Here is a 22,758-nt window from a genome sequence, read left to right on the forward strand (position 1 = left end):
ATTATGCTGTGCAAAACTTTTTAGTTTCACGTAGTCCTATTTGTTTATTTTTTTCTTTTGTTTCCCTTGCTCGAGGAGATATATCAGAAAAGATCGTGCTGGGAGAAATTTTCCCAGCACCAATTATTAACCAATGTCACCCCAAGAACTTCAAGAAAAGAATTTTAAGACGTAATAGAAATAAAGAGAAAAAGACAGTTTTTCTGAAAATTTTCCTTGAAGTTTAGTAAACCAAACATCAATTATATAAATTCAAAATGAATTTGTAAACCCCGAGTACTCATAATCAATCCCTCATTTGGCATCAAAATGTGTTTCACAAACGTTATGTTTTTGAATGTTTATTTTAGGCCTTTAGAAGATAAGTGACAGTAGCCACCTTCAGAGACAGGAAGTCAAGAATTAACAGGTTTTGAGGCATATCATATGGTTGGACAAATGTACTATGATGGTATTGAAAGCCTGACGAGATGGGCATACAGGTCATGATCAAGACCAAACTTCTTATATCCAAATTATTATTTGTCCACACAGGTACAGACACTATTGTAGATATTACATTGAGGGATATCATATGGTGGGTAGGGGGGTGGGAAGAGACAACCAAAGACCTTGTATAGATTCGTGCATAACCCATGGACACAGACAACAGGGGAGTGGAAGACTGGGGTGGGGGCCAAGGCCAGGCTAGAAAGGGTCGATGGGGAGAAAAGTGGACTTTTGGAATACTTTCAACAATAAAGATTAAAAATCAAAAGATCCACACAGAAATTAAAGAAAAATAAGAGTAAAATATATTTACAATTTCAGAAATACTCCAATAATGTGAGTTCTTAAGGACACTGCAGTGAGCACTGTGCAGTTCATTGGGGAGACTTGGGTGGATATCCTATATAAATAAAAGTGTAGTATGCAAATTGTCCCCTCAACCCAAGTTCTTCCAGGAGTTCGACCAGGGGTCAGGCCAGGTGGGGGAAGGGAGAGAGGCCCTAGCTGGCAGTGGCAGCGGCAGTGGCAGCAGGCGGTGGCCGGTGGCCGGGAAAGGGAGAGAATACCTGGTTGGCAGCCAGCAGCCCCTAGGGACCCTACCAGTGCATGAACTTCATGCACTGGCCTCTAGTAAAGTAATAAGAGGCTGAAGCTACAGTTCCCAACTAAATGGGCATAGAACCCGCTGGGAATTGCTACAACGGTTTCAAGGTCACAACCCCTGAATTCTGATGCTGAGTCTGAGTGAGCCTGTGAGTCTGCATTTGCCTTTCTACCAATTCCCCAGAGACACTGACACGTCTGTTTCCGGGGTCACACTCTGAGGGCTCTGGGGCCCCAATACCCAGCACTGAGTACACATCCTATTCCCCTCTGCTGAGGCATAAACCTTCCTTGATCTGGCCTCACCAGAACTTGCATCTAATTTTTAATGATGCTAGAAGCCATTCACCAAAATACCTTTGCATGTGGGTGTTCCCATCCACCTGCCATTCACACACTGTACAATATTGGGCCCATCCATCTGGTAATGTTCTGGACATCTATAAGTCACTTGTTCTCCTGACTTGTATGAGTTCTTCGGCTGGCCCACGAGAATGGCGTTGTCATAGCTGGGTGGGCTAGGACAAGTCATTGCTGAAAAGGCAAGAACATAGACTTTTCAGTAAATCTTTAACATGTTGGCCAATAATTTTACTTTAGAATAATAGATACACACAAAACCAGTGCCCACTGTACAATGTTTTTCTTATAACTTGAAAATTCAAGCAGATTTGACTCAATTACATTGAATAGTTGTACATTTATTGAAGGTGTCACGTGGGGATGGTGGTATTGAAAGCCTGAGGAGATGGGTACACAGGTCATGATCAAGACCAAACTTCTTACATCCAAATTTTTATTTGTCCACATGGGCCACAAACACTATGTACATATTACACTTTTTTTGCTTCTGTTTAAATTGGTTTCCCATAGTTACATCAAACATCTTAAAACAACTATGTTTTTATTGATTTCAGAGGGGAAAGGAGAGATAGAAACATCAATGATGAGAGAGAATCATTGATGGGCTGCCTCCAGCATGCACCCTACTGGGGATTAGATCCTGCAATCTTGTATGTGCTATGACTGGGATTCGAACTGTCACCTACTTGTTCATAGTTATATGCTCAACCGGAGACACATGTGGGCCTGGCTACATCAACTATCTTAGAACATTATGGATTGATGAGGAAAAAACTGATAAACTGTCAATGAATTGAATAACGATGAGGTGGGTGAGCAGGGACCAGCTGTGATACAAGAAGAGATGAGAAGTCAGAGGTTGCCCATCAGAATACATGGAAAGTGAACACGGATGACATCAAATGAAATAATTTGGCCCCTGTTGCCAAAGTTTTAATATTACCAGGGCTATTAATTCTCTACCGGAATCCAGAACTTTCTAGAGATACCTTCTAGAACTACTACAGTTTTATAGTTTTACCATGGATGCTCTGAACTAAAGCTATTCATCAGCCTCAGGATAAAATGAAATACACTCTACTTGTGCATTCTGGTGGGCTGGACCATTTTCCTCCCGAACATTCCACATATGGAGGCCCCCGAATCTGAAATCCGCTGTCACAGGTGTACGTATATTTTTCCCCATGCGGATAACGGTTTAATCTGCCAAACAGAACAGCATTGGAAACCTCAGGGGGTGGTCCACAAGGAAGTCCTAAAAGAAAGAAGAAAAGAAAAAAAAGAAAGAATGACTGCGTATTTCACTAACTGAACTTTACTTCATGTCCTGGTTGTCATATTTGGTACTTTCATTTGAAATAAAATGATCACAAAGGTGCTAATATCACATGAGGAAAGGCGCACAAATGCTTGACAAACCACCATGGTGGTTGTCCAGCTGTCAGCTTGAGCAGGAACTTGGAGAAATGTGCACACATCTGAGAATGGGACTGTCAACACTTCCCTAACCAACCATGAGCAATAAAAAGAAACACACTGAGAACCATCTTAAGAGAAGTACCCTCTGTTGTAAGAGATCGGAATGGACAATGTAGGGAGACCATGAATCTTTATAAAACCTGATGGCAAAGCCTTCATTGCAACCCATACGAATATGTAGGATATGAATAGGTACACTTATATGAAGACTGCAGTTTCATTTCACCACACTTCCAGTTTTAGTAGGAAAGAAATGCCCGAATTAAAAGTGATTTCATAATGAGCCAATAAAAGTAATAAAAATTGGTTTAATTTGTTTATGCAAAAATCATTTGGAAAAATATGGAAATATATAAGTGACATATAATGACTTTCTATGTTTATAAATATAGAGTTATTTCTCATGGCTTTGATGGTGACGATGGATTATCTTACTGAACTGCACCAAAACAGAACTTCAGTGTGCATGCTGTCCTCACCTATACACTGTGGTGGAGCACTCCATTTTCCCTGGTGGCATGTTATCCCATCTTCTTTGGATAATTTAAAACCATCCTTACAAATATAACTTAATGTGGTGCCGTGTGCATATAGCTTGGGTTCCAATGATTCTCTTTCGTCTTCTGAAGATCTGGATGAATTAATGCTTCCATGTTCTACATGAGGTGGTTGAGAACACAGCGTGTTTCCTATATAAAAAATAGAGATTAAAGGGTGAAGCACAAAGATAATGTTTAAATTGAAAAATAAAATCCAACACTGTTTGGGATTTTAAACTAGGGACATCGGAACCAATTAAATTATGAATAACTAAAAGTATTTGAAACTTGCAAAGATATATGTGCCCATAAAATTGATGCTACGGTCCATGTGTCCCATATGCCTCTTTAGTCTCCTCCTGCTCATCTTGAGGAGTGAAATACGCATAAACAGAACTTGGGTATTTCCAAGTCACTGGAAGTTTCTGTTTGCATTGATTTCACATTAGAAGTGAAATAATGGTGATTGATTTCGGCACCTGGATGGTGTGTACTGTGTGGAGATGAGTGGGATGGGTAGGGGAAAGGGGTCCTCTTGTTCCTTTACACAAAGCAGGGCTGTGGGTTACCCTCATCTGAGAGGCAGTGTAACGCAAGTGACCCACTACTGACCGACACAGCGCGGTATTGACTGCCATCGTCCATCCTGGCACACGATTTCCTCTCCTTCCTGGATTAGAAAGTTTTCTTGACAGAGAATAGATATTTTTTCTCCTTCTTGAAAATTCACTGAAAGGGCCATATGTTGAGAATTGGGAATCTGAGGTGGAGGTGGACATCGTGGTGCTTCTAAAAATATTAAAATCAGATTTCTTGATGAAAAATTATAAGTCAAAAATATTAAAACAACAACTCAGTGAATAAAATGATCAATAATAGTGCACCTGGAAAATCAAACTATAATGCTCTGTTCTGTGTTTAAATATGTTTTACTTTCCGTCTTGTTTGTCACTCTAATATACCTCATTGGGTTTATATTCTCATGGCCTTCCTTGTAGGTTCTTTCCTTTATCCCTTCTGTGATCAATCTTGGGTAGCTGAGCTTATGTAAAATGCTTTCTGTATATTCTAGGCCCATGGAAATTGGTAAAAATACTGAGGTGAGTGGGTCAAGGTGCCCTCAATTAAAGAAGAGCAATAGTGATATGAAAAGTGGGATGAACCCTGTGTTATTGGAATTGGTGGTGGCAATAAGACTCAGTGTTTGCCAGACAGATAAATGAGCAAAGACAGATGACTAGATGGGTAGATTCCTACAGAGATAGAGGGATGCAGACATAGATAGAGCGTGCACCCACAGATGCTTAGATAAATATACGCGTTACAGGCATAGGCCCATCTGTAAGGTAAGAACTTGGTGGCAATGGGATCCCAATAGGAATGCGCACACCCACTGCCCAATGTGACTAAAGCCACCGCACTGCCGGTTGGTTTGTTGACAGCTGACCAATGCACAGGATACAATGACTATTCAGAAACAGTGTTTTGGTTATTTTCTAAATTACTTTCCAGCTACAAAATTATTGTCATAATACAGACTTAGAAATAAAATATTAAGACACAAAGAGACACCTTGTACAAGGCAGGAAGGAAAATCACCGTTTGGAAATGTTCTAAACAAGAGCTCACCTGTGCAGGTCACCTCGGGCTCCCATCTTCCGTTCACGCAGACTGAGTGTTTCTGCTCTGACTTCCTCCGACAAGTGTAACTGATTTCCTTATTATGCTCATATTCAACCCTACCTGACAACTTTGTCTCATAGGCAATTGTCTTTGGTAATTTACACGTCTTCAGTTCAACTGTTGCTGTAAAATGAAAATATTCCATTGAAGACACTAATTATGAAAATCCAGGCAACTAATAAAAAAAACCCAACACAACAACTAAAGAGTCCAAACTCTAATGAAATAGGATGTTAGGTCCATAAATTCCACCAGCAACGTTCATCCTGATCATGTTGCATGAGGTGCGCTACAATGTTTGGACACACAGTCCTATGTCCAGTATTGAAATTTCAGAGAGAATAGTCATCCTAAAGCCATGTTGCCCTTCGGGGATTGCAAGGATATTGGGGTTCACCGTTTGTCTGAGCTACATAGGAAATAGTCATACATGACTAAATATGGTCTCATTTGAAATCTCCAAATTTTCACATCCATTTTTCTTGGTGCCACATATCTCTACATTATTTTCAGTCTATAGTCTTCAAATGGTAAAAGAAAACAATTATCTGTGGAAATAGAATATATGAAGTTCCTAGTTTAATTATATATTTTAAAATAACTTTAATCTGTACTAACAAGAAAAGTTGATCTAAGGTGTAGGGTATAGACTGTGAATGTTTCAGCATATCTTTGGCACGAACACCAAAAACCAGAATAAGAAATTTCGTTTCTAAGTCATAACACATTTTGTATACATGTTCTTAGAATCTTTGAGAAGCTATTTTATACACCAGATCATCCTAGAATCCAATAATATTATAATGCCCTAATAACACATTTATGTTGGCTGCCGTATGTTTTAGATATGGACTATGGAATTTTCATACACAGCTACATATTTCAAAAATGCAATGCAGGTGGCAATCCTTTTTGAATTTGATAAGACCTATCAGTGTAGGTCTTAGGTAGTTTTTGTTAATAATTTGTTAATGATGAGAGTCAAGTCAGGGTGAACAGAACAAAGAACAGTCTAGTAATTGGCCAAAGAAAAGTAATGATTTTGTAATGCAACCTTGAAAAAGAAACTAAAATAAAGGGGATTAATTTAAAACAGACAAGAGGTTTGAGAAATAGCCTTATTGTTAGGGCGGGTCCAGAGTGGTGAGGGACACAAAATGAGTCGTCTTCTTTGAGATGAGAACTGGAGGAAGATTTGTGGTCAAAAGGAGGTGTGATGGTTGTGGTATGTCGAAACATGCTTGTTTTCTGAAAGAATTTATTTATTCAGAGAAAAGAAACATCTTCATAGAGTGAAAGGCTGGTTTACAGGGAGTTACAAAATAAACAGTGAAGAGAAAATTTCAATCATGGGTCTTTAAGTAAAATTTAGCTTCACAGTTTAAATGATGTTAATATTAGGGACAGACGTATAAAATTCTATTGCTAGCTTCTATTTTTCCTCTGTAGATCCTATTGAACTATAAACAATGAATGTTGGATTCATTATAATTTGCAACCTGACATTTTCAAGACTATCACTGAATTTCAAAAATATGGTTGCATGTAGTTTCACAATAAAAAAAAATCAAATGTTATTAAATATCAATTACAGAAGTGTCTTCTCACCAATGCACTGAGGTGGTTGGGTCCACGTTCCCCTAATACATGTAACTGAGCTGTCACCAATCATTGTAAAGCCTTCTCCACAAGTGAACGCTACTGACTCTCCATGGTGATAGGAAGGCTGTGCTGGGGACACGACCTCGCCGTGCTCCAGCTCAGGTACGTCTCCACATGTACTGTCCTCCTCTGTGAAAATCCCACAAACAAACATTCAACTTTAAAATGTACGTGAGGTCTTGATATGAACAGAAACACTGCTGAAATTTTGGATACGTTACCAACACACACGGGCAAGGGTGTCCACTCTCCATCAATGCACTGTATTTTCCTCGCACCCTTCAGCAGGAACCTGGGGTTGCACACATACTCCACCACCTCACCGTGTTCATATTCCCCTTTCGGTGTGTCGGCAACTTTCCCATTGGGGAGTCGAGGAGGTTGATCACAGGACTGTACTTCCTCTACGGTAGAAATACTGTATAACTAAAGGTGAAAGTGTCTCCTGTACAACTGAAAATCCAGGAAAATGAAGAGATTTTTTTTCTTTAATCTATTACTTATTATCTAACTTATTACAGCATTCTTTTGAAGAAGGATAAAGAATGGTGTTTACACCAGATTCATGTCTCCCAGCTCCGTTATGATACAGAACTAGCACATTGGACATATATGTAAGCCCAGGAAACGTTCGATATTCTAGATCAGGGGTGGGGAACGTCTGGCCCGAGGGCCATAAAAGGCCTTGGAAATCATTTGGTCTGGCCCTGCCAAGGCGTTAGGGGTGAGTTAATTGATTGTTTGACCAATTACAGCAGGATAACTTTTAAGTTGATAATTTTGTATGGTCTGCGATTGATGGTACAAATATCTGAATGGCCCTTGGCAGAGAAAAGGTCCCCCACCGCTCCTCAGTGATCTAAGCCACATGCAAACCAACGAACAAATATGACTGTGCAACTTACAGCCATATTCACGTTCCATGGAAACATTCCATCAAAACCTTTTCAAAAAATACCATCATTGGAGGCAAGCATTTGATCAACAAATTTTAATGCTCCGTTATATTGTACATGGCCTTGAATTAACTGTAAGATGCTTAAATATTGTTTAGATACTCTCAGGGAAACTTGAGGTGAGACACATGCTGATAGAAATGTCCAATATCGATGGTGGAAGTTATGCAAAAAATATGACAAAAGAGGTAGCTTCAGCATCAGACACAATACTTCCATCTACGGAGACTTTCAATACGTGGTTCAATAAAAAATTGAAGGTTAATTTTTCAAATAAGGAAATCTGAGGTATCTACTACCCAACACACATTCCTCCAAAGTTTGTCTCTGGCTTAATGCAGTGGGTTATAGACACACTGGGAGCCAACAGAAAATTAAGAGGAAAAGAACAGCTGAAATCCAACATTCTAATTCTGTTTTGAGCAGGTGTCAGAGAATTAATCACCTTTACATGTTGGAGGATTACGGGACCATCCAAAGGGGTAGCACTGAAGAGAGTCTGGTCCAATGAGAGTGAAGTGTCTATTTCTGCAGGAGAATTTCAACACGTCTCCAATGACATATTTCTCTTTCCGGGGCTGAGCAAGTAAGCTCTGCTCTATATCGGGAACCATGCATTCTCTTTCTATAAAAAGGGTAAATAATTTAATGAGAACATATGATTAACCAGTGGCAAGTAAACTTTATATGTCATGCAAAAATAAGTGGCTGGGTGTTGCATATTCGGAGAGGCATCAAATAAATGTTCTCCCTGGAAGTGCATTATCTATTATGTCTGACAGATCCTTCATATTCATATGGGACTCTCTGATAGCAATAAATGTGTCCTGAACACTTATTTGAAATATCAACTCTCTTATAGTGGATCTGATTTTATTATTGACCCTAGAGGCCTGGTGCACGAAATTAGTGCACTGGGGGAGGGGGTGGGGTCCCTCAGCCCGGCCTGCACCCTCTTGCAGTCCAGGACCCCTTGCTCCTTACTGCCCAGCTCGCTGCTCCTTAGCACTGCCACTGTGAGCCCAGCTTCTGGCTGAGCTGCACACCCCTGCGGGCAGCTCCTGTGTTGAGCGTCTGACCCCTGGAGGTCAGTGCACATCATAGCGACTGGTCCTTCTGGTCATTCCGCCGTAATGGCTGCTTAGGTTTTATTATATAGATTAGTAAAACTAAAGGCTACATTTTTGGTATTATCAAAACAATACTATTCTCTCACATTAAAAAAATTAACACTACACCTTTAAATTGCATGCTTAAATAAAAATTGGTATTTTAATTTAATATACTTGGGGAACCAGGACACTCAAAGAGAGGCATTTCTCATATATTTCAGTAGAGGAACATTAAAATTGGCTTAGTTAACAAATTAAAGCAACACCTACAAATGTGTTCCTAAGGTGATCTGTTACTATAAAATTTTTAATAGGAAGCCATATTGGCCACATGGGGTTCTATTGTCTCTGTCATGACCACACTCTTTCCTTCCTGTTTCCCTGTCATGTCTGGTGGGTGGCTTGGCAAGGCCATGAGACTCTCATATTCCTGATTTTACATTCTTTCTCAAAGAAGGCCCCTCAAAGGTGTGAAACCTCCGGCTTCATACAACCCGCGGCTGCCTCTAATCCCAGAAAAGAAATACATGGTGATCATCGAAAACCCTCCCCTTTTAGGTAGAAGGAAATCCCAGCTCTCTCATGCCTGTACTTCCAACATCATCTCCTCTCTTTCCCGCTGTCAATCCAGACCCCAGGCCGCATGATCTTCAAGTATTGTTTAAAGAAGTCAAGTTCTTTGCTCTCCCTGTTGCACGGTTCTGAACGGTTTTCTGTGCATAGATGCCTTCCTATGTTTAACAAAGCCCTCGATCCCTCCCTCGTTTGTTCCTTTGAACACAGTAGGGCTCCTTTTATTCTCTCTACTTTGCTACCCATTACTCTTCTGTCCTGTCTGACATCTGCACGTCGGAATGCTTCAGGGCTCAGTCTTGAGTTCTTTTCTCATTCTGTATTCTTTCCCCATGAGACGTCACTTACATGGTGATCATCTCACATGCTGAGCTGGCTAGCCCTCAACGTTCAACTCTATAGTTTAGAATCCAATTTTGATTGTCCATGGGCAGCTGAGCCCTCCCATGCCCAAGTCAAAGTTGAGATGTTCCTCTCAAAGACCTCTTTCTACTGCCCATACCACCTTACCAAACGCCATCTCCATTTACCTGCTTCCTTATGCAAAAAAAACACCTATATAATAAAAGGCTAAGATGCAAACTGTGCCCTCTACCAAGAGTTCAACCAGGGCGTAGGACCACTGGCCAACCGCCTGTGGCCCCTCCCCCTGGCTGGCCTGATTGGCCGAGATGGAGGCAGAGAGACTGGGCCTCACCCATGCATGAATTCCTGTACCGGGCCTTTAGTTTAAAATAAACATGTGAGTCCCTTGACGATTACTCTGACACCCAACATTCAGTAATGTTACCTGTGTTTGCTACCACCAAAATGCATCCCAGACCTGTCCTCTGTTCTGCATTGCTTCAGCCATCACTCTGGCCCAAGCTCCACCTAAAATTCTCCCCCTTCCTTAGTAGAATCCCTGATAGTTCCCAAGGATTATTTTGTTTTCAAGTCAATTCATTCAAATATTACAGACAGCCCTGGCCAGTTGGCTCAGTGGTAGGAACACTGGCCTACAGAACAAGGGTCCCTGTTTCAATTCCCGGTCAAGAGCACATAATTTTTTTGTAGGTTGGATCCCATGCCCAAGTTGGGGCATGTGTAGGAGGCAACCAGTCCATATATCTCTCTCACATCGATGTTTCCCCCTTCCCCTTCCCTTCCACGCACTCTCTAAAGATCAATGGAAAAAATATGCTCCAGTGAGGATATAAAAAAAAAAAAATCAAAGACAAATGAAAAGGGGAAAAGTCCTACCTAAAAAGGAAGCTAAATATTCCTGTCAGTTTCAACTCACCTTGTCCATGAGCCCAGGAGACCCACAGGGTGAGGATGACCTTGACTAGTAACAGCATGGTGGGCTCCCCGGGTGTGTGTTAGTGCAGATCTTCCAGTGCTGCTGTTTGGGGCTTAAATCTGCGTTATGAGCCCTTACTAAGTGTGGCTCTGAATTTAAGTGATAGTACCAGGAAGCTAGTTGACTGAGGTCACTCGGTAGATATCAAATTTCAAAGTGTTTTGCTAAGGCCCTCAATTCCCATGAATGATTTCAATTCCCTAATTTGTTCTTGTCCAACTTTCCTTATAAAGTTAAAAATTGGCTCCAAGATTCTAATTTTCAAATTAATCACTTAATAAAAATGGGTGAGGTTCTTTCTCAACCAGGGGATTCACATGGGAATAGCTCTGACTGCATGTCCCTGTGACTTTTGTTCTCTCTTTGTTCTCACCCAACTGCAGTCCTAGGGGTCTATGGACACCACCCCGTGTGTCCACACAGTGTAGGGTCCTGTCTGTAGGACAGCACTGATTTTTTTGTAAACTCACAACAGACCACACCACCAAGACCAAGAATTCCGCACATTCATGGCATTCAATGTTTTTCATATGGTTTGTTTTTAGAGAGAATCAGAGGCAGAGGGAGAGAGAGAAACATCCAGGATGAGAGAGAAACATCTATCTGCTGCCTCCTGCACGCCCACTACTGGGGAATGAGCCCATTACCAGGCCATGGGCCCTGACCCTGAAGGAACTGGTCCTCTTGGTGCAGGGGTGGGCAAACTTTTAGACTCGAGGGCCACAATGGGTTCTTAAACGGACCGGAGGGCCGGAACAAAAGCATGGATGGAGTGTTTGTGTGAACTAATATAAATTCAAAGTAAACATCATTACATAAAAGGGTACGGTCTTTTATTTCAATAGTTTAATTCATTTCAAACTGGCAGATCCGGCCCGCGGGCCGTAGTTTGCCCACGGCTGTTCTAAGCTCACGTGCTTTGTTTGACGGTTAAACATCCGATTCAACAGGCAGAAAGCCACACCGTTACCTCCACTGAAGTTTATTGCTCTATTGGCAAGTAGTCTCATCCCACGACGGTGAAGAATTATTGTCTTGGTACAAGTGTAAGTGATGATATACTTTGTGATAACATCTTTGGGAGAAGATTAAGTTGAAAAGGAGGCTAACACATTGCCTTCATATCCTTTGAAATATAGTGGGAAAGAGCAGGAAATGCCAGAAGACTGGAAGCTTTGAGCAAAGAGAAGTAGGTGGGATTGGCCACATATTTGGGGCCACAGGGCTTCTTCATTCACATCTGGGGAACTCCACTGCCCCTTCCCGACACACGGCTTGAAATGACTCCACTGATGTCACCGCCTTGCGTCCAAATTTGTACATAAATTCAACGGTATCTCCTGTTTTTACATAATAGCGTTTGTTATCTTTCCTTTTTAACTGTATGTTCTTTTCATTCATGATTTCTTCTGATATTACACATGGATCTGAAGGAAGAAGAAATAATGAAAACAATAAATAAACTTTCCTTTTATAAACAAATAAAACTTCAAAGTAATGAGTAATTTAGAGGATGAAATAATCAAAACAGCTAATGTACATCATCAATGTGGGCCAAGTCCTGTTCTCCACGTTGGTCTGTGGGCCCTCACAGCTCCTCAGCAGGCAGCTGCTCCTCCTCACACACCAGGAAGCTGAGGGGACGGAAGGTCAGGCACACCTGTCCAAGCTCACAGTGCTCATCAGATGGACGATGAGTGTGGACCCGGCAGTGTGACCCCAGGGCCTCGGCTCTGTGTCTCTGGGATGTGGGGCACCCACAAGGTGACTTCCTTTCCAGTGGACACGGGAGCCTGCTCCATGGTGGCCACGGTTCTTCCTTGTCCACTTCCCACTCAACGGGCAGTGGCTACCAATGCTCCCAGCTTAGTTACATTTTTCTGGGTTAATCCATGTTTGTATTTTTCTCTTATGTCCACAAAATGGGGAAAGAGAACCATAGGAAATCATAGACTTTCTAATAATCTCCTATTCAAATACAACTATGTATATTTATACATAAATACATCTCTATATCTCTATATCCATCCATCCATCCATCCATCCATCCATCCATCCATCCATCCATCTAGCTACCCATATCCACTCAGCATATCTATTTATCAATTATCTAATTATCTATATATTTATCTATTATCTATCTATCTATCTATCTACCTATCTATCTAATCTTCTTCATTCTCTATGGTAAAGCTAGGCTGCATGGATGCAAGGATATACACCTAGAGAGGTTTTGAATATCAACATGATTATGCACAATTTTTTATTAATTTTTTTCCATCACTATTTATTGCCCTTCTGCGCTTTTCCAAATTCACCCACTCCCTTCCCATCCACAATCACTGCACTGTTGTCCATGACCATGAGTTCTCTCTCCTTTTTTAATAACCCACATATAAATGAAATCAATGGTTCAAATGTTTTCTGTCTGACTTATTTCACTTAGCATGATATTCTTAAGGCCTGTCCACATTGTCACAAATGGCAGTATTTAATCTTTTCTTATGGTTGAGTAACATTCCATTATATATATATTTTTTCAATCATATATAAAATTTTCACGATATCATGGACTCCTATTTTTCTTCTCTTGACCCAAGTATTTTATATTCTAGTTTAGCCATCACTGTTATTGGTAATAGAAATAGCTAAAAAGTAAGTTCCAACACATCCCATTAACTATTATATGATGAAACATTATAACACATATGACTTCTTATATCCAAAAATTTTCAAATGTTTCTCAGTACATTCAGATGCTGTTTATATCCAAATATATATTATGTGGGTTCTACATACCTGTCAAAACACTTTTTCAGATCTTTCTGTCTTAACTACTCCAAGCAAAAATTTATCTCTTTGCTTTAATATACCATATGTCTGTGTAATTTTTTACACAATATTGGAGGTTGTCTTTGATGATCTTAAATGCTCTCTGCGTATTTCAATTCCAAGACTCAAATACAGTCTTAGCTCTGTCGCCGAACTGATTTGATGTCCCCAGATAATGGGAGCAGGTCTTGCTTGTGCTGAGAGACATGTGTTAGACTTCTCCATCTACTCCAGCTGTTCTCAACCTGTGCGTCGCAACCCCTTTGGTGGTCGAACGACCCTTTCATAGGGGTCGCCTAAGACCGTCCTACATATCAGATATTTACATTACGATTCATAACAGTAGCAACATGACAGCTATGAAGTAGCAACGAAAATCATTTTATGGTTGGGTCACAGCATGAGGAACTGTATTTAAAGGGCCAGGAGGTTGAGAACCACTCAGTCATTTCAACTTCAGTTTTAGAATTTTTTTGCAATTCAATACTTTCTTTTCTATATAACCTAGTATGGAGCTATTTCTAGAATATTCTGACTTGGGTATGGTAACCTTGATTTGCAGTCTACCCACTTACTGGGTTTGCTGTAATCTCCCGCAGAAGGGGACACATACACAGGAGGGGATGAGTCCGGTAGGGTCCACAGTGGGATCAGCTAATGTATCAGAATCAGCCTCCCCGAATGTTTCTGTTTAAAGGACCTTTTCATTGTTCACATAGGGATCCTCCGGCTCACAGCCCTGCACACGAGTCTCCGAATGTGAAACATTGAGCAGGAGAGCTGTTGGTGAGCACAGTTCTAGACTCTGACTGCATGACTGGTAGATCGCACACCGGCTCATCAACATCACCCTCATGGTCTCAGGATCCAGAAGAATCTTGAGAACTTACCTATGCATCTCGGGGGTTCGGGCCACTTTGCAGAACTACAGGTTACATATTGAGGACCCCGGAGTTCATAGTAGGCCTGGCATTGGTATTCCACTCTTGACCCTGGAGGGTACCCTTCCAATGGGAAGGAGGTGATGTCTCCATCGCTAATCGCTGGAGGAGGCCCACCTTGTCTGCAGATTCTGAAAGAGAGCATTTTAACTGTTGAAGAACAAACTGTACTTTTATTGTGAACTATTCATATAAAGCTTCCCAGGAAGTATTGTCCCTCTTTTGCATTTTAAACCTTGTAACCACCATGTGATTCAAAATGCCTTAGATCACCCACACTCAAGCGAGGACAACAAACACGTAGACTTTTCAATTCTTGGAAAATGAAATGCTGGAATCAAAATACTTACTAAAGCAGGTTGGCAAGTGGGACCAGCCGCCCTCGCCACACACCATGGAGCCGTTGGTGCTTCCATCTCTGTTTTCGTAGCCATCCAGGCATTGGTAGTCCAACGTGTCATTAGGTCGAAATGGTTTTCCGGTGATTACAGCTCTGGCATTCTCAAATATGGGCATGTCACAATGTTCTAAAGCAAAATAAAGGTGACCATTGTGTTTCTAATGCTGTATCATGTAGAATCCAACTAACAAAATCTCATTCCGGTAATACTAACCTTTACCATCAGAGTGTGAGTCTTAGAGAAGACTGTAGTCCTTGGATACATGATCCATGTATTTATATAAAACACCCTCTTTTCCCTAATGATTCCCAGAACTGAAAGTTTATCCACACTGATTTTAAAAATGAGTGGCAAAGGGTACAGCTTTTTCACTAAAGGGAGACCCTGAAATGAAAAACAATGTTTAAAAATGTAAGAAGTGATATCTCCTGGTGTTTTTTTAGGCAATCTTTTCACCTTCTGTCGCATATGGGTTAGTTTTTTCTTGAAAACAGTCTTATTTTTTAATATCTGTAACTGTTCTTATTCCTCAATGGTTATTGAATGAATTAATGGTAAGTATTTCAACCCATGAACCGGGTGTAGGGAAAGCTGGACAAAGAGAGTCCTTCAGGGGCTCAGGCTGTTGTTTCGCACGGGCTCAGTAGATTCCTGAATCCCCAGTTCCAATCAGTGATCACTGCTTTTCTAAAACATGCAGGGCTCCAATGAAAGGTCAGCTCTACTCTATCCTGATGTATAAACAATGTCTGTAACAATTATCCTCTCATTTCTAAACAACATCCTCAAAACAACATTCAGAACCCCATGTGAAAGCCAGATATAACTGCATATGAGCCCTCATTCCTAACCACGTGACACGAATACATGCAATCACATGTGAAATGGCTGACAGCGACATATATGTGACATTGGGCAGGCGGTGTATTTATTTTTTAATTTGATTAAAATTTTTAATTTAAATTCTTCTTCAATGAGCACATGCTGTATGTGACTCCAATCTCTGTTTCATTTAACATTATTTTGTGCCATTCATGACTTACTGCTCACTGTTACTTAATTCCATAAAGAAACAATCAATTCGCTATCAAAAATTTAAAACTTTTCAAACACAATCTTCCATTGGAGATGATAGCAAACCCAGGACCAGAAACGAAAGTTAATATACCCAAGTCAGAATTTCTAGAAATAATAGCTCCCGACTAGGTTATCTAGAAGAGGAAGTATTGACTTTCAAAGATAAATTCTAAATGTCCTGTTCACATGACTGAGTAGATGGACAGGTCTAAGTCATGTCTGAAGGCAAAGAAGACTTGGTACATTCACCTTGAGAGTTGACACATAGAACTTTCCACAGCGATCCGTCTGGTCTTAGAAAAATCCCAAATGGACTGGATCTCAGGATGCTTACTTACTGATGCATCTGGGAGGCGAGGACCAGCCATTCTCCGTACATGTCACTGTGCTCTGTGAGTTCGGGAGACTGTAGCCCGGACGGCAGTCAACTTTCATAGTATCGCCTTGTACATACGATTTACTTTAAATGGAAACTGTTCATGCTCCGAATCATTGAAAACACATTTCCCTGAGAATTATAAAATGATGATAAAAAAAAATAATTTTGGTCAAAATAATGAATTGAAAAATCACCTTCACAATATTAGAATCCATAAGCACCCCAACATGCAGCTTAAGAAAAACTAGTGTTGCTAGTAAATTAAAAAAAGAGAAAAGCCAAATATTACAGATTATTTATCTATAATTTTCACAATTAAACTATGAATAAATGATACCCATATTGTTATAAAGTCCTTTTTGTATCTCCCATGTTTTTAATGAGGGACCTGTTATAAAAGAAAATACCTATATTGGTCTTTCTGCTCATAGAACGCTTCCCTTGACTGTATTTTTCTCACACAGGCTTAGGGAAGCTCATGTGTTGCTCTCTGAACTCTGAACTATTGCTACATACACAGGATAGAGAGGTTCACTCACTGCGGCAGGCCACTTTCGGGAACCATCCTTCTGGTGTGCAAGTGATTGATGCCCAGAAAAATTGTGAATGTCTGACATAGTTTTTGTCACAGCTATAGGGAAATGATTGTCCTACCGACGCTGGAAAGTGTGGTGTAATGCTATCTTCCCAATATAGGCGTCCATGTTTTATTTCTGTAAAGTCACAGGGCTTAGCTAGCAAGTAAAACAAACAAAACACAGTATAAGTAATGTTTTTACCTTAAGAAAAATGTAATGAGAGATACCTTGTTTCATTGATGAATTATGTTCTCATGTGCCCAGAAATACACTCATTGCATTAGGCTTTCTAGGACAAGAGAAGTTATCATCTTCAGATGATGTGAATAACACATGTTCCCTGATCATTTCACAATATATACAAATACGGAATCATTAGAGTGACCACCTGAAAGTAACACAACGCTGTAGGTCAATATTATCTGCATAAACCATCACTCTCCTTGTCACTGTTATGCACACTGAGGCCTGTGTCACGGTGGTCATGGCCTCCTCTTTAAGGCACCTGACTGTCCACATTCATTAGGCCTTGGCCTTGAATGAACACTGAGCCATTGACCTGTTCTGTGTATCATTTCATTTGTCACCCATGGAAGATCCAGCTTAAGTGCGGGCCCCTTTTCCAATGAGCTGATCCACAAGGAGCAGCAATGAGATTGTAGAGACAGAAAACACTGGAAAAGGGCCCTGGAATGAAGTGCCCTGTGGGCTGAGGGGCGTGTGTGACAGGTGGGGCTTTAGAAAGTGCACAGTGTCTCCCACACTCATCCCCTCATACAAGGGAGCCCCGTGCCCCTCCCTTGAGTGAGGCTGGACTGAGGGGCGCTCTTCTGAAGAGGTCACGTGGCTGAGGGGACCGTGTGACCAGGTCATCGATGCTCTGGAGGCGCCCCCAGGGCCCTCAGGTCATCGCTCGGGGAGGGTGACCTGCCCTCAGGCCGCCGATGGGGACGCCCAGGGGGACGGCTGCGGAGGCTCCTGCCCTCGCCCTGGGAGTGGGCCCCTTGGAAGCACGTGATGCAGCCCAGCCCGCTCCCCCCACAGCCTGGGCAGTGTGAGGTCTCATCCGATAATTGAATGGATACCCCGTCCCCTGGGAACTGACCTTAGAAAACTTCACACCCCACATTCCCTTCCCCTGAGACCTCATCCCACTTGCTGAGACCATTCTCCCCTCTGGACTTTCCCAGAATCCGACGTGCCCAGGGAATCCTCCTTCCAGAAAAGCCCCCCTAGAGTCCTTTACAACCTCCCACTCCCTGTCCCTGCGGGCTGGCGCCTATTCGTGATTCAGCCCATCCTACATCCCGATGACCTAATACATTTATAATCCCTCACCAGTAGGCCTCCTGCGTTCCTCCTTTGGGACCCTAACAGGCAGCGTCCCAGGGAGCAGCAGGGAGTGAGTCAGCACTGGGCAGGGAAGCAGCTCCCAATCCTCACCCTGCCAAGGCTGACACAGGAGTCTGTGGCTCTGAGGCCTGGGAGCCGGCTCCTTGACAGCATATGCTGCAGCCCGGCCCAGCCCTCTCCCCCACAACCAGGGCAGCGTCCCAGGGAGCAGCAGGGAGTGACCCAGAACCAGGCAGCTAAGCGTCAGCCAAATCCTGACCCTGCCAGCGCTGACACGTGGAGGCTGTTGTTCTAAGGCCGTATGTTCGGGGCGTTTGTTATATAGAAACCAGTTACTATTCTACTCGGTGTTAAGTGGTGGTGTTCTTACCCAATACCCTAGGTCAGATATTAGAATTATATTATCTGGACACACACACACACACACACACACACACACACACACGCACATAATTAACACCAAACAGCAAAATTGAAAAGGGTTTCTCACTTACACTGATGGGACATTGTCCTACTTAGAATTGGCGACTTTGAAAAGCACAGAGCGCCCCTGAGTCCTCTGCTGTCCCTTCTCAGTGAGGCAAGGACTGGGCTTCTCAGGGCCCCATTTCTTGGTGTTTAAGGGAAGGAATTTATAACGAAAAAGCAGGTCAGGACCTGAATGGGACTTACGGACACATCTGGGACGAGGTACCCAGCCTAGAAGAGTGCATTTTGTTGTATTTCCCAGGAGGGGTGGATGGGAAAAGCCATTTCTACATTGGTATGTGATGACATCATCCAGTCTGTATTTGTTCAGTTTAGAAGCAAAGTCACTGTTTGGAATTATTGGAGGATCACATGTTATTTCTGAAAAGCAAAGGACACGTGGATTATGCAGAAATCACTACCCTGAATTATAGTCATTATATAAGAATCCATTGGCTGCCACTTCTTGTTCTTACCAACGAGCAAAGTGGCATTAGAATGAGCACGGTCTCCATCCTTCCCCTCATCACTCACTTCCCTCCCCGCATGGCTCACCTGGAGCATCTGTGCCTCTTGTGTCTTGAATCCTCTTTCCCCAAAGCCATCACTTCCATCATGATATTCCGTATATGGCAATGACCTCATCATACATGCCTTCCTCTGCCCTCAACTCCCTGGGGTTGTGAAGTTCTGATGAGGACTGTTCACACTTATTCTGAGCCTCTTTCTTCCAGGCACGTGGTAGTGTTGCCCCTCGGGACCCCGGAAGGTTTGCTCCAGGATCGCTCCCAGACATCCTACTCAGTGATGCTCGAGTCCTTCCTATCAGTGACCCGGGGACTGGGGTGCTTTCCACTGGGACACCAGGGAAGCTTCGTTGTTTTATGATCATTGTTAGGTAAGGAAATTCCCCAAATTCAACACCACACAAAACCCAGCACATAACAAATTATGAAATTAATTGTGGACAGTGACGCATAGTCTACTCACACCTGGTATTTGACGAGACATGATGGGCTCTCTCAAGTTCTGATTTATGATAACTCAAACATGAGAGGACTGGCCTTAGCCGGTTTGGTTCAGTGGATAGAGTGTAGGTCTGGGGACTGACGGGTCCTAGGTTGGATTCCGGTCAAGGGCATATGCCCAGATTGCGGGCTCGATTTCCAGTAGGGAGTGTGCAGGAGGCAGCGGATCAATGGTTCTCTCTCATCATTGGTGTTTCTGTCTTTCTCTCCCTCTCCCTTCCTCTCTGAAATCAATTTAAAAAAAAGTGAAAATAGATGATAAAATAAGTGACAGAAAAATTATAATGAAGTATTTGTAAACTTAATAATACAAGTGCTTTTAAAAATGTTTAAAGTCTCAACATTTGTTCATGGTCTCAGAAAACAAAATAAAATTCATCAAGATTACACTGGAAATTAAATATATATATATATTTTTTAAAGAAAATCGTTAAATATAGCTGTCTTTGTTAAAATATTAAGTTGACAGTGACATTAATAACCTATAACTTTAAAAAGTTAAAATGTATGCAACTAAACATTTTTAAAATGTATCACCTGATGATGGTTTGACATAATTATCTATAAAATCTTCATTATATGTAAAATTATGAAAATATCCATCCCTCTCCAAATTGTCGTGTATTCGGAATAAGAGTCCCCCAGCAATGCTGGAGCGATAGTTTAGCTTTTCTGTGACGTGTTCTATTCATGGTCTCATGAACATTGTCACATGACTCCCTGGTCCCTGTGGGGTGGCTCTCACACTGTGGAACTCAGAGGACAGCAAACAATCTGCTTTCACTTCCCCTGAGGTGAGTGTGTGATAATTATCCCGTCGTGATATATATACGCATTTTCTCTCTGGTTTATTTTAACCTGCCAACTCAATATAGTACTGTTATTTGATAAGAACTGAGGTGCCACGGGGCTGCCGGGTCACTGTCTCCATGCGAATAGTGAAAGTTGTGACCTTATGACACAAAGTTCCTACCAGCAAATTCATTTAAAAAACAAAGACAGCCCTGGCAGGTTTTGCTAAGTGGTCAGAGCAAGGACCCAGGCACCTAAGCATCTCAGGGTCACACCTGGTCAAGGGCATGTACCTGGGTTGCATGTTGGGTCCCAGCCCTGGTCCAGGCTTGTAAGGGAGGCAACCAATCTATGTGTCTCTTTATATCCATATCTATCTATCTATCTATCTATCTATCTATCTATCTATCTATCTATCTATCATCTATCTATCAATCACATCTCCCCTTCTCTCTGTCTCTTCTACTCTCTCTAAAAATCAATGGAAAAGATATCCTCCAGTGAGAATCAACAAAAATAAGATAAAGAGAAATTAAGAAGGACTAAATCCTACTTAAAAAGGAAGCTAAATATTCCTGTCAGTTTCAACTCACCTTGTCCACGAGCCCAGGAGACACACAGGGTGAGGATGACCGTGACTAGTAACAGCATGGTGGGGCTCCCCGGCTGTGTTAGCGCAGAGTCCAGCGCTGCTGTTTGGGGTTTAAATTCACTGTAGTTACCTAGAGCGGCTCTGAATTTAAGTGAAATAAGGGGAAGCTAGTTTACGCAGGTCACTTAGTAAATATCAAAGTTCAAAAAGCTTTGCAAAACCCCTCAGTTTTCATTAATAATCAACTACCATTTGATATTATAAGCCCTAGATCAACTAGAAAAAATAGATATCTAATAACTAACAAGTTGTATGAAATGAAGTGCTAAAAGCATAGACTAATGTAAAAGAATGAAGAGGATTCTACAGAATACTAGCAAAAGTGGCACAAATGAGAAGCAATGAGCAAATGGCATAAATAAATCCATCAGTAGTAATTTTTGATGGTAAATCACAATGACAAGCCAATAAGAAAGAAGATGAAGTAGAATTGAACAAAGAGAAAACCCAATTATGAGCTGTTTCCCTAAAGACCAATATAAATATTAAAAAATGACCAGTTGAGACTGCCCGGTGTGGCTCAGTGGTTGAGCATTGACCTATGAACCAGGAGGTCACAGTTTGATTCCTGGTTAGGGCACATGCTTGGGTTGTGGGCTCAATCCCCATTAGGGGGTGTGCAGAGGCAGCCAATCAGTTAAAATATATTTAATTTACTAGCTCTCATCATTGATGCTTCTATATCTCTTTCCTTCTCCCTTCCTCACTGAACTAAATAATAATTTATTTTGAAAGTGACTAGTTGAAAGCAAAACATTGGAAAATGTAAACTTTGTAAGAACGAAGTCTGTGTAAGGTGAGTGGTTATGGTAATATTAGAAAAATAATATTCAAAAGAGAAACACCAGAGACCAGGGCAATGGGGAAAGCTGCATGAATACTGTAAGGAAAGAAAAAAATATGAATTTGTAGAAAACTTTTAATATTTCACTAAAAGAGCTACTAGAACTAATACACAAATGCATTTTTTAAATAATAAAAACAAACATTAGAAAATGAGATGTTAAAAAAGAACACTATCATTTATAAACGTTAAAAAACTTAAAATATGAAGGAAAATGCCAACAAAATATTGGTAGGATTGCTATACTGCAAATTTTAAAACATAAGAAAAAAAATTTCAAAGAAATGAAAAAGTCCATGTGTTTGCGGATTGAAGACTTACTATCATAAAGATGTCTGTTCTTCACAATTAAGTCATGCTTTCAATTTGATCCAATAAAAATTTTCTTATTTAACCAAAATTAAATGCCACTGACAACATGATTCTAAAATTCATGTTTAAAAAGAACTAAATTGGAAAGTTTCATTTTTAAGTATCTATACTTATAACAAATATTCTCCGTTTATCATGGTGTGCAAGTGTCATAATAATAAACACCTTAACCAATGGGAAGAAGGGATTCCAAAAATACACGCCCCCACACAGAGTAAGCACAGAATGAGTAGTAAGTAT

The 22,758-nt window shown here is 41.2% G+C and overlaps 2 protein-coding genes across 2 annotated transcripts in view; both read right to left on the bottom strand.

The window, feature by feature from the left end:
* LOC132222545 (complement factor H-like) overlaps positions 1 to 22,758 on the bottom strand; it is a 209,030-nt gene that overhangs the window by 114,540 nt on the left and 71,732 nt on the right. The window contains exon 25 of the mRNA XM_059677633.1: positions 1,450 to 1,626. Within this exon, the coding sequence (XP_059533616.1) occupies positions 1,450 to 1,626 (177 nt within the window). The remainder of the gene's footprint in view (positions 1 to 1,449; positions 1,627 to 22,758) is intronic.
* On the bottom strand, positions 14,836 to 21,436 carry LOC132222551 (complement factor H-like). The gene is made up of 5 exons (XM_059677656.1): positions 21,244 to 21,436; positions 19,035 to 19,211; positions 16,971 to 17,165; positions 16,302 to 16,560; positions 14,836 to 15,101 (listed from the first exon to the last, which is right to left on the bottom strand). Exons 1-4 carry the CDS (start codon positions 21,299 to 21,301, stop codon positions 16,484 to 16,486), a joined length of 507 nt encoding a protein of 168 aa, XP_059533639.1. The 5' UTR covers positions 21,302 to 21,436; the 3' UTR covers positions 14,836 to 15,101; positions 16,302 to 16,483.

This window comes from Myotis daubentonii, chromosome 20 (assembly GCF_963259705.1).
Source record: "Myotis daubentonii chromosome 20, mMyoDau2.1, whole genome shotgun sequence".
Taxonomy (NCBI): Eukaryota; Metazoa; Chordata; class Mammalia; order Chiroptera; family Vespertilionidae; genus Myotis; species Myotis daubentonii.